At 33.5% G+C, this 15634-nt stretch overlaps 1 protein-coding gene across 1 annotated transcript in view; it reads right to left on the bottom strand.

Moving 5' to 3' along the window:
• Positions 1 to 340: 340 nt before the first annotated feature.
• LOC129756261 (organic cation transporter protein) overlaps positions 341 to 15634 on the bottom strand; it is a 124257-nt gene continuing 108963 nt past the window's right edge. Inside the window, exons 6-7 of the mRNA XM_055753070.1 lie at positions 9417 to 9586; positions 341 to 1520 (exon numbers count right to left, since the gene is read on the bottom strand). Coding sequence (XP_055609045.1) covers positions 1430 to 1520; positions 9417 to 9586 — 261 coding nt within the window. The 3' untranslated portion in view covers positions 341 to 1429. The remainder of the gene's footprint in view (positions 1521 to 9416; positions 9587 to 15634) is intronic.

The following is a 15634-nucleotide window of genomic DNA, read 5'->3' as shown; positions in this document are numbered from 1 at the left end:
AAATTTGACCCGCAAAAATTAAGCTTTCAATTTTTAATTTATTTCAAAGATTGTCGAAATGTTTGAATTTGTGCAAACATTTTGTTGTTGAGTTTCGTATATTTACCTAGCAAATTTTATGTGAGCGAGCATTGGATTAGTCTATGTTTTCAAGAAAATTGAAGGCTTTCTTAAAAAACTATCTCTTTGCTCAAATCAATAGCCATAATCAACCAGACTCTTGAGCAAATTCAAAGCTTATGAGGATCGGTGAAAGATGCTTCCCTTTTTAGTTAATTATGGCTTTATTATAAAAATTAAGCTTACCATTTTTAAGATTAAAGGTCGTATTCACAAGGTCATAAAAACACCCTCCCCCCCTCCTCATGAGACGGTTCTTCCTAAGGCCCTGTACTGTAGTATGAATATTTTTACAAAATTTTTAAAGAATTTATTCCAAAATCAATTATCACAACCTTGTTCGCCAAAATACTGTTCCCTGTGCTATTCATAATATTGGAATTTTAAAAATGTTATGCTTAATTCCATTAGGTATTGGATTTTCAAGAATTTTACTTTTATATTCTGTTATTTGTTCTTCAAGATTGTACATTTCTTATTTAAAAGGTAAGATAAGGTTTTAAGAAGTCCAGAATCCAGAATCCAGAATCCAGAATCCAGAATCCAGAATCAAGAATCCAGAATCCAGAATCGAGAATTCAGAATTCAGAACTCAGCATCCAGAATCCAGAATCCAGAATCCAGAGTCCAGAATCCAGAATCTAGAATCCAGTATCGATTTAGAATTTTGAATCTAGAATCCAGAATTTAAATGTCAGATTTCGGAATTCAGAATCGGTTTCTACGTAGTCAATGAACGTCCCCCCTCGTGATGCATTAGCTCTACAAGTCACGCTCGAGCAGTCATGAGCAGCTAGCTGGTTCGGTTCGGAGGCTCTGCTCGACTGACACATGTGCCAACATAACGGCCATTTGGGGAGAAACAGAAATACAAAAACCGGCAATCCAACATAATCATATTCTTCCCACGGAACCATCGTAAAACATGTGTACATAAATAAATACGGTTACGATTACAAGAAACGGACGCGACACGGGCACACGAGGGCACTGATTTGATCAGATGTTTCCTCATCCTCCGGAGACGGACGACGCACGGTTCCGAATTGCTTCCATTCAAATGAGCCAGCTATCAACATCTTTTCTTAGGAAAGCAAATGGATGGCAATCGATTGCCGAGGTCTCTCTATCTCGTTTCCGATTCAATGATGACGAGCATCATTCATCTCAGTTCAGTACCTACCAATATTCACTTGAATAAAATTAAGTTGCTTGTACTCTTTTATTGTCATTGTGTCGAAATCAAATCGAGCTATTCCGTCAAATTCCCTGTCTGCATTCAACGAGGAGAAGGTACCTGTTCCATCATCTACAGGAAGATGCTCTCGTTACGGGCAAATCCGATATTGCTCAGGCCACCATTCGAGGAGTTGTCCCGGGGGAAGTCTTTGTCGATGTGCCTGCGGATGGAGAAGAAAACGTGTGAATATACGCGTAAGTATCTATGCATATGACAAGAAGGTACGATAATCAATTTTGATGCGCCCGAAAGGTAGACAATTTAGTGAGGCAACACTGAATGAGATCCAGGTTGAATTGGAACGGTAAGTGGCTACTTTTCGATTTGTCGGAGTTAGTGTGAATGCAGGCGTTTTTTTAATGGCATGCTTAACTTTAACGGTTGGTTCGGTTTCCGCAAACATTTCACTTAGTTTAATGTTGAAGATTTTTCTTTCTGTACGATAAAATAAAATAAAAAAGACTAATCGATACACTATAGATTTTTTTTCCAAATTATGTGCGAGTTCTAGTAAGATTCACAATTCTAGCATCTATTCTCAATATTCGGAAATTAAACGAATGCCATCTGGAAAATTTGTTGGAACAAATTTATTTAATTTAATAATTAATAATTAGCATCTTTTTAATTTTTGTGATTTCCGTTATACAACAAACAAATTGACAAAGCATGACTTCGGTTTATCTCTTTGGACATTTTTATTTGGCATTTCAATAAAATTTTTATCTTAACAAATTTCAATTTTGCTCTTGTATAGCCTTGTGCATTTATGTACTGTAAGTTATTAATCTTATTATCATTAACATTTTGTTTATGATTGCATTTTCAATAAATTGACAAACAATTTTCTCCATTTAATATTTATTATTCGAAAGAAGAGTGAGAAGTTTTTTTTCATCTTTATTACTCTAAATCGGAAACTCTTAAGCAGGGATGAGTAACCCGCGACCCGTGGGCCGTATGTGGCCCGCGAGACCAGTATGTGCAGCCCGCGAAACTTTTTTCAAATGTTTATGCCTCATTTTTTTTTCTACAATGGATTGCTGGCTTGCTAGTTTTCGTCCCGCTGGTTTTCCAGCAAAATTGCAAAAAAAAATTTCAAATACTTCCGGATTCTAATATGATTTTCAAAATCAATTTCTGTATATTTATTTTCGGCATATCGGTGAAAATGTATATTCTTGGAGAAAGAATATAAGAATTGAAATTTGATAAGATGGATAGCAAAGTTAGGAGAAAATTTTACAGGTGTTGAAAAGAGCGAAAAAGCGTTTTTGCGAGAAAAACTTATTAACGTACATCATACTTTACCCCGCAACATTTCATTATTTAGGAGAAGTAGGACCGGGATAGAGGTGGCACTAGAGTTCAATTTCTAATTTTGTTGAACTATCTTGAATTATTGTAGGATATACATAGATTAGTTGGGGAGAGTGGGGTAACGTGGGCCACTCTGAATATCTCAGATGTGTGTTGAGATAAAAATCTCAATAAACTGTCCAACGTCGCCTTGCGTAAACATTTTTTCTATATGTTGTTGATTAAATTACGCATTTGGTTGATTCCTGAGTTAGCGCAACGCGTTTCAATTTTGTATGGAAGAAGAAATTTTTGCACATTGAATCAGTCAGAGAATTCTAACAAGCTTGAAATGAAGTCGGTCTTTCATTTTTGGTTTTGATTATTTTTAAGCTTCATTTTTTGCTAACATGACAAGCAGCTAAGAATTTCATGAAAAAAGTTATAGCCATTTCAAAATAAAAAATCTGAATCCATTGAAAAGTATTTAAAATAGCAGACTTTGCTTGCTAGAGCTTTCAATAGTTTCATGAAATGTTTTTGCAAATGTTATACAAATCAAGAAATTTTCTGGCTATGCAAATCAGTTTTTTGAGATTTTTTATTCTCATTCTACGGTTTACAGCTTTCAAATAAGCAGTTAAAAACGCTAAAATCAAAACAAATAATTTTGAAAACAAAAATTTTGTATAACATCGAATATCTTTCCTGGGGTAAAAGTTGAATTTGTGGTTGGTTCACATGAATTGTACTGCAAGAATCAAGGAATATTTTTCATTCAAAAATATATTGTTTGGAACTTTCAGTACAGCTCAAGCGATTTTTGAATGAAAAATTTTGATTTCCCATACAAATTTCCATACAAAATTAAAACTCGTTGCACTAACTCAGGACTGGATGGATCGCTTCCAAAAATTTTATTGCAATTTATGGAAGCAAAAACAACCAAAAAAAGTTATGGGAGGTGTAAAAATTTAAGAATTTGAAACTTTTATACAAACCTTGCAGCGATCTAATGCTCATACGCTAATGATCATAGTTTTGTCATGTTCTTTCACGCGAAAAAGGAATTTTTGATGAAACATCAATAAGTCACACAAACCAACCAATTTCCAAATCATAACTTGTGGGGAATCGTGGACCTCACATCTTGGGCCACCTATATTTTGGTGTTTTTATACACATTCAGAAATTAAAATACGTTTCCCCTATCTGTAAAGTTTTCTTATGCCAAATGAAGAATTATGAAAAATATTTTGTCCATCCCATATAAGGCATTTTGTCAAAACGTTCGCGAGCCAGGTTTTTGAATCTATTCGATCATACACAACTCTCTTTTTTATTTCATCATCTCAAATTGCTTTGAAATAACGAAATGCATTTTGAAATTACAGTGTTGGGTCAACTCATAAACTTTGCATGTTATTTGGGCAATTTGGATTTAGTGGCCCACGATTCATCACCATTTTTCAAAACACCAAAAATATTGCTTTTTTTTCTAAACAGTCAGAACTTGGGGAAAATAAATTATTAAACAATTTAAAAAATTAACTCATGATACCATAAAACCCAACAATTTTCTATTTTCATTTTATCTTTTAGAATAAAGAAGTTATGGAGCAAAGAAAAAAAGTGACCCATGATTCCCCACTCTCCTATATTAAAATGCCATCGAATATTTTCATTGGTTGAAGATTTATACACGGATTAAACAACTGTTAGTTATCTTTATGAATTAAATAATTTTTGTAATCCATACATGGTTTTCGAAAAACATAGTGAAGAGAATATGTAACAATTTCATAATTCTTATTATCTTTTTCTCACGGCCCTGGTTTTTATTTTAGGAAAACCTATCAATTTGAATATCTATTCTTATCCAATTTTACTAAAAGTTTGAATGAAACTATTTATGTGAACGTTTTTCAAAGTATCGTAATTTGTGCACTTTACTTCTTTTCATATTAAGCAGATATGAATGAATAAAAAATGAAAACTGTTTGTCATGTTTTATTATTTATTTTAATGATACATTTTCCCTTCAAATTATTGAGAAACTGTGAAAAAATTTTGAGTATTGTTGTATCTTACAATAATACTCTAATTACTTACACCAACTAAATAAGGTTAGGTTAAGCGTGAAAATATGAGACACACTACAAAGAGTGAGAGAGATATAACAACATGGAACCTAGGTCAGGCAATCCTTTTTCGTACCCTAGAAAAGAATATCGATGTTATACAAAGTTTCTGTTTTCAAAATTAGTTTTTTTTTAATTTAAACGTTTTATACTGCTTATTTGAAAGCTGTGTAACCGTATGATGAGAGTGAAACATATCAAAAAACTGCTTTGCAAAGCCAGGGAATTAATTCATTTATATCACTTTTGCAGACATGTTTCATCAATTATTGAAAGCTATAGCAAGCAAAGTCTGCCATTTTTAAATATTTTTCAATGGATTCTAATTTTTTATTTTACAATGATTACTTTTTTAATGAAATGCTTAGCTTCTTGTCATGTTTGCAAAAAAAGGAAGCTTAAGAATAATCAAAACCAAAAACCAAGGATCAACTTCATTTCAAGCATATTTGAATTTTCTGGATGATTTTATGTGCAAAATTTTTTTTCTTCCATACAAATTTCAATACAAAATTGAAACGCGTTGCGCTAATTCAGGAATTAACCAAATCATCTAATATTTTACACCGATGCTTGGTGACCCAAATTGCATCAAAAAACATATGGGAGTAAAAAGTCATTTTATGTAGCGGTCTAATATACATAAAAATTTATATTTTCTGGCTTAAGCGATAAGAATTATACAAATTTAACGAGATTCAACATCCTGAAAGTATGCGAGAGAGCGCAGGTTTTGTTCTAAATGCATGCAAACCCGGAAACTGAAATGAAGGGAGAAAATTTGTCACACAAATTGCGCAGCCAATGATTGAATTTGTGGTAAATTGTGGCAATTTGTTGGAGAAAATTAGAAAGTTTGAGTTCAAATGAGAGAAATCAGTGCTCAGAGAGAGTGAAAATGTGCTTATTGTTGCAATTTGAGAAGCAGTTGTGGAATTTTGATCATAACCACTCCAAATGCAAAGAATTCTCTCTTGATTTCAATCCCTTGATGAAAACCATTGCCAGCGACAATTTTTGCAGCTTCTCTCGTTGGACAATTTTTCCAAATGAACCATCTAATTTTTAGCACGCTGGTTGCACTGCTTATCGCAGAGAGAACAACAAAGTTGTTTTCTCATTTGACTCCCCGCGGGAGAAGAAATTTGCAAACATAGCGGACTTTTTATGATATACGATTTATACCGACTTTAAGTAAAATTTTTTACGAGTGTTTACTTATTTGGTAGGAATTGCGATTCGCATTAACATTGTTAACGATTTGAGCTATCACTTCTAATGCGATTTTATGTTTGCTAGGTTTTTACCTGTTCAATGCAAAACTCGCTTAAAGACTTAAGCAAAAGTTTTAATAATGATCATTCTCATGAAACAAAATTTGTTATCTGCTCACAGGCAGGTGATTTAATCAGACCAATTTGACGTTTGAGTGCCTTTTCCTGTTTTCCAGCCCTGGATGGTAACTAACCAAGCTACACGGAGTCAGTGATGTCAACCTTCTTTGCCTTTTGTCAACTTTTGCCAGACATTTTTTCCAGGTTTCCAGACTTCCAGACTTTTGTCATTTCTTCAAGACAAGTCCACACTTTTGGGTTAGGACATGAAACTCAACTAATCGAAAATGAATAAAACTTATTAGAGCTGTTAAATGTAAAATTCAATTCACAATTTACCTCAGCTTAGCTAAGCTTAGCTAAGCTTAGCTTTGACTACTCACATCCACTTCTTATCATTGAAACAGAAATGCTTGAAAACTGTTCTTCATGACGAATTATAATATTATTTAAATTTGTAATAAAAAATATTTCGAACTCCACGATATCGTCAATGTGGTTCGGTAGAACATGTTCCAGGTCACCAATGGCCAAGGTAAAAAAGAATGGCACTTGGAATTTCCAGCTCATTTTCAGTGTACAAATGCTCTCTGTACTGATGCTCTCTCTTTGAACATCAATAACAGCGCCGGCCACATCCTAGTAGTCAATAGATAGGGAGAAAAATGAGAAAGGGATGAAAAACACTAATTCGTACTTTAGGACCGAGGATACCTCTGCATCATAGTAACTAAATCTGTATGAGAAGGCGGATGAAAAGATAGGGTTGGGAGACACTTTTAACAATTGTTTTGATTCGAAAATAACAATACCAATTCAAAAATTTAATATAAATTTGAACAAATGTAGTCCAAAACAAGCTGCTTGTATAGTTGATGATTTTTTTTCTCCTCAAGTTTAGAAACATGTATGTTAAAAATCACCGGTCACGGTATTTATGAATCCTATATCTGTGTGTGAGATAATTCACTATTATGAATACTCTCCTAAAACATTATAAATATTATCCTACTTAAAAGAAGGAAAAAAGGACTTTGCTTTGAATCCGATATTAAGATTTGAAATATCCGTAGATTCGTTTTCCATCATCCTTGATTCCAAAAATCCAGCGGTCAAGGGGGCCTCAAATTCAGTTTTAGTCTCTTGGAATTAGAACCTCTCATCTAAAGCCAAATCACAATTTATTCAATAACTCTATCATCACCCAAAAATCTCTGGATTAGAAATATTTACAGATAGGTATTAAACATTTTTTCATTTAATTATCCATCACTTGGTATGAGCTTCATCGAAACCAGATTAAATTTTTTCCACATGACTATAGGGAAGCGTCATTAAGACTTCTAACAAAAAAATTTAAATAAAAAAAAATTACAGAATTAAATTCAATTTCCATGAAGATACCGGCAGTTCAACAGAGAAATTCAAAACCTAAAATCGGATTTTATTCAGACCCACAATAAAAAGTATCAAATTAAAATTTAATGCGGATTATATCTTAAAAATAAAAACAATTTTTTTTATTTAAACAAATGCTCTAAAGAAATTGAAAAGCTTTTGTCAAAAGTTCTTCTTAATGCGACAAAAATTATATTCAATAACAATTATTCAGAATGGAAATTTATTTTCAAGACACAGAATAATAAATTTGGAATACGAAGAGATAGAAATTATAGAAATATTCATGTTTAGAGAATCGCTCAATGAAATTCGCAATTAAACTATGAGAGCGTTTATTTGGGTAATAACAATTTGAGAATAATAATTTAGAGAATGATATAGTGAATTCAGGTTATTTCCATAAGTAGAGAATAATTTAAAAAAATGTACATCAGAATAAAAAGTATGAAATTTGAGCTTAATTAGTTGAAAAAAAAAATCCATTAGAATTGCAAATCTTGATTTCAAATTGGAATAAAAATTTAATACCGGAATTCAGATTTATCGATTGAATCTATTCAGTCAACTACAGTTACCTTTTCTCAAAATTAAAATGGATGTAGAGTGTATAAATCAACGCTAATTTCAAAAATGATCGAAAAACTAAGATTAATTTTGCATTACTCATACTTATGCTTACAAAGTGAGCATTCCTGGTTTCTTGGTTTTATTAATTTTTCTTTCCACCAAAAGGAAAAAAAGGATTTTAAATGATGTTCGTCACTTTCTTCACTGTTTCAAATTTCTGGACAAATTTAAAAAAGTGAAGTTTTCTCTTTAAAAGTCGTAACATTTTATTTAAATGAGGAGAAAAAAATGCTTTAGTCGCTGCACAGTTCTGGAACATTCTGGTTATATTAAACATTTTAATTCTGATCCTAATTTTCTTTTCTAGTTTTCTTGAACTTAAAACGGTATGATTAGAGTAATGTTTAAATTTAAGTTTTCATGGCCCCCCGTCCCTAAGTCGGGGAGTCCGGAGCAATTGCCCTCATAGCCCCCCTCCTCTTAATACGGCCTTGGCCTTTCATGTAATAAGCATCTGTCTAATATATCGCTCATTGAATATTTAATTCTTTTCTTTTTTAAAATATCCTAAAAATTATTTAGCCGAACTGTCATCGAATTGTCATTGAAAAATAATATTAAAAATAACCTATCATTCGTTAATTTTTTTTTTCTTCTTTTCTTTTATATAATCCAGAACTATAATGAATTCCGATCCTAGACCATGAGGGTATCCGTTTTTGAGTTCCGTGCTTTGTGTAGAAAAATGCAATACAATTTGTAAATAATAATAATAAAAATTTGTTTTTAATTCCTACTAACATTTTAGTAAAAGAGATGTCAATTTTTAAAAGCTATGGTTATGTGGTATTCGTCAAAGTCTTTGTGAGTGATTTCTACCTAATAATAAAAGTTAATTGTCAAAGTTGTCAAGTCTTCAACGATGTTTCAGACTTGTTTGACTTCAATGTATCCAAATCAACGTTTAAATGTGCAATCCGTAACGTTCCCTAGCTTTAAAATAGTTTTAATTTAAACATAAGTTAATTTTAATATTAGGTCTGTATGGCAGCAGTCAAAGACTTGAATAAGTAAATACATAATTGTGCTCTTAAAGAGGTTATCATCGATTAACGACTCCGCATTTTTAGTTCCATAGATCTGTTCAAATAGTTGTCATGTTTCGTTTTGTATGCTTTGAAATAGTGTCAAAATTCTTACAATAATGGTAAAATTGGTCTAGAAAATGGGGTGATGAAAAATATGTAAGCGTTAATCAAGGAAGTATTCAATGGATTGTGAAGGGTATACATATTGATTTTGATAATTTCTTACCTCGACTCATCGTCCGTACTGGTTCCGGTGCCGCTGTTGCCACTCATGCTTCCACTACCCCGTCGTCGATACTTTTTGCTCAGCTTGTCCTTCAGCACGATCAGCGACAAGCCTCCGATTATGCTAAACACTCCCATCACCGTAATCGGCAAATACTGATCCACGTGTTCCTGGAGCAGAAAAAGGGAATGCAAGCGGAAAAAAGTACATGAGAAACATCACCGATACTGGTCAATTCTCTCAGATGATCATTTCTAACCGTTTGGATATGAATGGAAGAAAAAATGGAAATCAGTGCATGTAATTTAATGCAAACAGGGGTTTCAATGTAAAATATAAATCAATCTCAATCTGTCCTCGCACAATACAACTGACAAGCCCTTGGCCCTTTAACTCCGAAGATACGAACAGGGAAGAGATTGACAGACAGACAAGGACGAGGGCTCCCGATCCAATTACATCTTCAAGTATCTCAGAGAACAATTGTAGGATTGTGAATTAAACTATCTTAAACCAATCAGCTAAATTAATAACCTATAAATTGACCATTTATACGGGGATAAGTCGAGTACTTCAGTGTCGAATAGAGTAATGGCTCCCATTCTTGCTCAGCAGCCGTTTGAAATGACTAAATACTTGGGTTGAATTGTAAGCTAACATCTGGAGAAGCCACCATTTGCAGGTTCATTAAATAGGACAACCTCGACCATTCCTTATGGTAATATACCTGGTGCATTTTTGCGATAGAGAAACCCTACTGGGCACAGAACTGATGCACACATTTTCTGCCGTTTGAAGATTGCGGATCAGTTTCGCGATTCCTGCAGCTGTTCGTCGAAAGACGTGTGGGTTGGTTTGCAATTTTATATCAAACGGAATAGGTAAAGCCACACTATCGTCGTATCTTTATCTCATGGGTGAGTGATTTTGATGGTTTTTCTCGAGGCAGTTTCCCGAATGCATGACTGAACTCTAGTTACTCCTTAACAAACTTCCACCTTCTTATAGGATCTTGAGAATGTGTTTGAAAACACGATCACAATGGCACAATAACAACTAATTTGGCTGTCTTATCTTGAAAGTAAAATATGGTATAATTTTGCCCGAATAAAGGTGGAATAATGCCAAAATTCGGGTCTTACTTTTTACATTCGGATACCTCGATTATCCCAAACTTAATGATGCCTTGTTAAGCCAACATTCAAAACGAGTTTTGTGGTATAATGATGCCACTTTTAGGTATAATGATTCGAAATTTTAAATGGTATGTTCTGTGGGATGAAATTCTAGAGAGAAAATTATGTTTATATGTAGAACATTGAAGAAAGGTGGATAAACAGGCATTAGTGCGCCAATAGAAGAAAGCTTGATAATTGTTAAAGTTTTAGGCTAAAGGTGTCTAAAGGGCATTTGAGGATGGTAAGTATAATATATTGCCAAAATTTGACACGTTGTGCATTCCAATCTCCTCTTAAAAAAGGATGAGTAAACGAGGCATAAGCTAAAATTTGGCAAAAATTTGATTTTTTCGTATGAAAAATGAGACCAAAGTTTTAGTATTCTACCACCTTCATTCGGCCAAATTGATATCAGATTTTTTTAGGCATGATAGCATTTTTTAAAAAATTTGATATGATGTAAATCATGGTTGTATAAATGGTTGGTTATGAATCATTACTTTAATATATTTGCTCAAAAAAATGCACGAATTAAAAAAACAGTGAAATTTTTCTTAGCACATTTTACTTTACTATTTACACGATCTTTTATATTAAAAGTTCTATGTATGACACAGAAAATTTCGAAAATACATCCGGTAAACTACTAAACTACACTACAAATGGTAAACTAGATTTGTATAAGGAATCCTTTAGTAACAAATTAGAGAACTTACTTTCATAAAACCTAGTCAATTTAGCTTATTAGAATTAAACAAAGAATAATTTCATAATAAAGCCTTCGATTTGTCAGAAGAAAAAGAACATATTCTATGCTCAAATTAAATTGTCTAAACTACGTAACTCTCGATCAAATTCAAAGATTTTATCCATTAAAATTTTTTTCAAAAGTAAAATTAATTGATTGAAAATTTGCCTTTCAAACCTGATACTTGCGATCTCGATCCAAATTCAAATTTTAGTTCGAAAATTGGCTCTTGAAAAATAATTATCATCTACTCATTTATGAGCTTAATCTGAATTTCGAATATTGACTCTGTATCTGAACTTTGAACCTGACTATGAGTTCAGATTCAGAATTCAGATACAAAATTAATATTAAAAATTCAGATTAAGCTCATAAATGAGTTAAAATTATCAAGCTTACTTATCATGAAATTTGAATTTTGGTTCGTTTTCCAAGTTTTAATACGATTTCTGAAATGTAAAAATAAACGATTTCTGAATTCAGATTCCAGATCAACATTTGGATATCATCCAAGAATCGAAATGTTTTTTCAGAGCCCTCAATCATCATTTCCATTTTTTATTTATAATCTGAATTAGAATATGAGTTTGTAATGATGAATCTTATTTTGAGTTGTCAATTCTGGATCGCCAGTTTGAAGTTTTGAATATTGCAAAAGAATTAAGTTTAGGAATTTCGGATAATAATATGAAACAAAAAATCTGGATTTCGAGTCAGAAAGCCCACACACTCATAAACTCAATACGGCCATTGCTTTAATTGATCGCGCAATAAAATTAACAGATGCAAGGAATAGGCCGGAGATGATTGAAAAAGTAAAAAACATTCTTATTAAAAACAATTATCCGACTTATTTTACTGATTCAATAATCAAGGATAGGGTTCATAAACATTATAACACATCACAAAACAACAAAGAAATTGGATTCAAAAGGTATATTTCGACACCATATGTACCATGTTTGAGCGAAAAACTACAAAAAATATTAATCAAACATGATATGACTCTAGCTGTCAAACCAAAAGAAAAAATAAAACACGAAGTTTTCTCAAAAATGAAGGACCCTATTCCAAAAGAAGAACAACGCAACGTAGTCTATTCCATCCCGATCAGGAGAGCATATCAAAATAATAACTCAATCGTATCTCACCAAGATATTTACATCTGATTCAGTTATAATTGAGTACTCCAAATTTTCTTTTTTAAGTTTCTCCAATCTGAATTATATCTTACTCTGATTGACAAACTTGAATGGGGTTGAGCTCAAATTCAATGATCAAGATTTTTTTCGGATTATCCTAAAATAAAATGATTATATCTTATTTTGATATACGTACAACTTTTTCTGAAACACGGACATCGAAGTCAACGGCTCAAACCTTACATTAACGAGTTTCGCTCAACAGATTCATAAAATTGAATCAAATTTTTGGGAAACCAAAAATGGGGCATGATTTTATCAAATAATGTGGTTTATTGACCTTCCACTGAAAATTTTTCTCGTAGCACTCATATCTTGATAAGTTATAATTTTGATATAATTTGTTCTGTCCAATATCAAACTATGCTATCTGAACGAGATATAATCTTGATAGGAGCATATCAAAAACTGATATAATTTAGCTATGATCGTATAGGTTTTTTGATATAATTTGAGATATTTTAACATCCTACGAGTACTGAATTATAACTCATTTAGATAGAAAAAAATAAGTATCAAAATATCTCATTTTGATATAATTTTGTTTTTTCCCTCCTGATCGGGATCCCATGCAAGGATTGCCAAGATCTAGTATACATTGGCCAAACAGGTAGAATGCTTGGGAGAAGATTGCATGAACATGGAAAACTGATAGCAAAAAACGAACCAAAGTCTGGATTAGCCAGTGGTTGAATTTTGCTGAGCATGAATTGATCAACCTTCTCTCGCTCACTGCTTTACTCGGAAGCAAAGGTTGCTTTGAGGCAGCGAAAACGACAAAACCGATGATGCGTACGCTCTCAATATGGCCCGCCTTCAAGAAGCAGTATACATTCGAGGCAGCGAATCCAAAAAACCAAACGAATGGCTCTCACTCATCTCCTGTTACATTCTTGAGGGAACCGAATTCAAAAGGCAGAGCAAACCCGAGTCTCCTCGTTTGTGCCTGGATCGAATACCCGAGGTTTTTCTGCTATTGCTATTATTGCACAGCAACCGCACGCAGGCAGCTAGGTTTTTCGTTTCTTTTTCCTCCCCCCTCTTTGCACTATACGTTGCGGGCCGTGCAACGCAATAAGTTCGGTTGTTTTTGTTGTTGCCTCAACCTTTGCGGCGAGGTTGAAGAGATTCTCCTCAACGACAGCTGTCGGCTGGAGTTATTCAAATTTAACAACGTAAATGAGTATGTGTGCCTCGTCTTCTTCATGCATCATGTAGCAACCGAACGTTGAGAGAGTTCGTTCGGGGCAGCAAACGGATAGTGTCTCTCAGAGCAGATCCTCCTCATGGGGGGAGGTTTGAATGAATGTATTTGTATCGTCTCCTGTATAGCTATGCGAGGCCTCAAAGTGTGTATTTTGAATGCCTCTGATGAGAAAATTGGTGAGGATTTCAAACACTGGGATTAGCACAACACGCAATAGAAGCGCAACACTGCTTCGATTTCAAAAAGCCGAGTGTTCTCGAAAGGAACTTGAGAGTTCGGGAAACGAGAGAGGCAGCCGAAAACCTACACATACAAATCAGAGGAAAGGAGCGGACAGCGAATCAACAAACCGACATCGGAAAACTAGCTACCTACAACGGTCTCATAGCCAAGGAGAGACAGTAAACAAACCGACAAGCAGCTGAGTGGAGTAAACTTGTGCTGTCTTACTGTTTTTGTAAGTGATGAGAAGAATTTATTGTAATTTAAAGAAATGTAATTTTATTTTAAATGTTAAAAATTTCTAATAAAATAAAAATATTTTAGACGTCTGATGATGGGTGAAGAGAAGTAGCCCGAAACGTTACGTGAAAATAATTAAATAGTTGTTTTACTCACCGAGAAAAATCAATAAGTGATAATATATAAAAGGAACCGGTGATTAAGTCTCATTAATAAAAAAAACTCAGGATGATTTCTAAAGCTTTGATCATTTAGAGTCCGGGCACTTTATATCGGCGATAACTGTACTTCTAGAGTTCGGATATGTAAAATTTTACCAGCGTTGAGTAATAAAAAGAACTACCTTGCCTATTTTTTCAGATGCTTAAGTTTACGTGTTTTTGAGAAATTTACGATGAAAAAGGACATGATAAAATATTTTTGCACAATTACTTCGGAAATCTTTCACTGTTGACTTGAAAACGCATGAACTGTCTATTAAATGAAATTTTTTTTGGCTCAAACAGATAATAAGTATGAGGAGACTCACTAGAATGCTCACGTTTTTCGATCAAGTGAATTGTTTTTAAAATACACGCGATTATAACTGGCCCGGATTGTAAATGATCATAGCCTCAATATTGTGTTTTTCCAATATTCGGAAAATAATCATTTAAATGCATTTGAGTTTCGAAAACTTTGAATAAAAATAAAATTCAAAACCAAATTTTAATAACTAATTAAAAACAACTTTTCAATTCTATTTTCTAATGATGATGCGAACTGAACTTCAAGAATCTTAAACTAGATACATAATAACAAAAACAGAATTACAATTTAGATTTACAATAGACAATAGGGAACAAAAACCCTGAAATGAGTTTAATCTATTAAAAATTAGAGTCTAGGAATGAATTTCTATCATCAAGTGGAAGAATTTTGGAAATCTGTAGCAGAATTCTGAATTTGGGATTAGTTTTCGAGGTTTTGGTATCTGAGTAAGGATTGTTAATTTTGAATAACCTTTCTCTATCATCAAAATTTGATTTGGAATTAACCAATTTGAATGTAGAATAGAACACCTCGCTTGCCTTTCTGAACCCTCATGGAGGGGGTTTAACCACCAAAACCCTCCCTCCCCCCGTTTCTACGGCCATGCCATGAAATATGACCATGCCTAGCTAGAGGGTTACAATATCCCGCGTCACCAAAAAGAGTACATTGAGATCATTTATCCAAAAGTTAGGAGGAACGTTTAACAGTAGAACCGCGTTCAGCCGAACTCCAGTTTTCTGAGCTCCAGCTTTATCCCAGCCATCAGGTTGACCCAAGATTCTAATATTTATCGAGCTTTGCGCCCGGATGGTATGCAAAAGGATGTACAGTAGAACCCCGCTTACCCGAGGGGGGGGGGGGGAGGGGGGGCTTCTCGGATAAGTGAA

Source organism: Uranotaenia lowii, chromosome 3 (genome assembly GCF_029784155.1).
Source record: "Uranotaenia lowii strain MFRU-FL chromosome 3, ASM2978415v1, whole genome shotgun sequence".
NCBI lineage: Eukaryota > Metazoa > Arthropoda > Insecta > Diptera > Culicidae > Uranotaenia > Uranotaenia lowii.
This window is presented reverse-complemented; position numbering and strand designations above follow the sequence as displayed.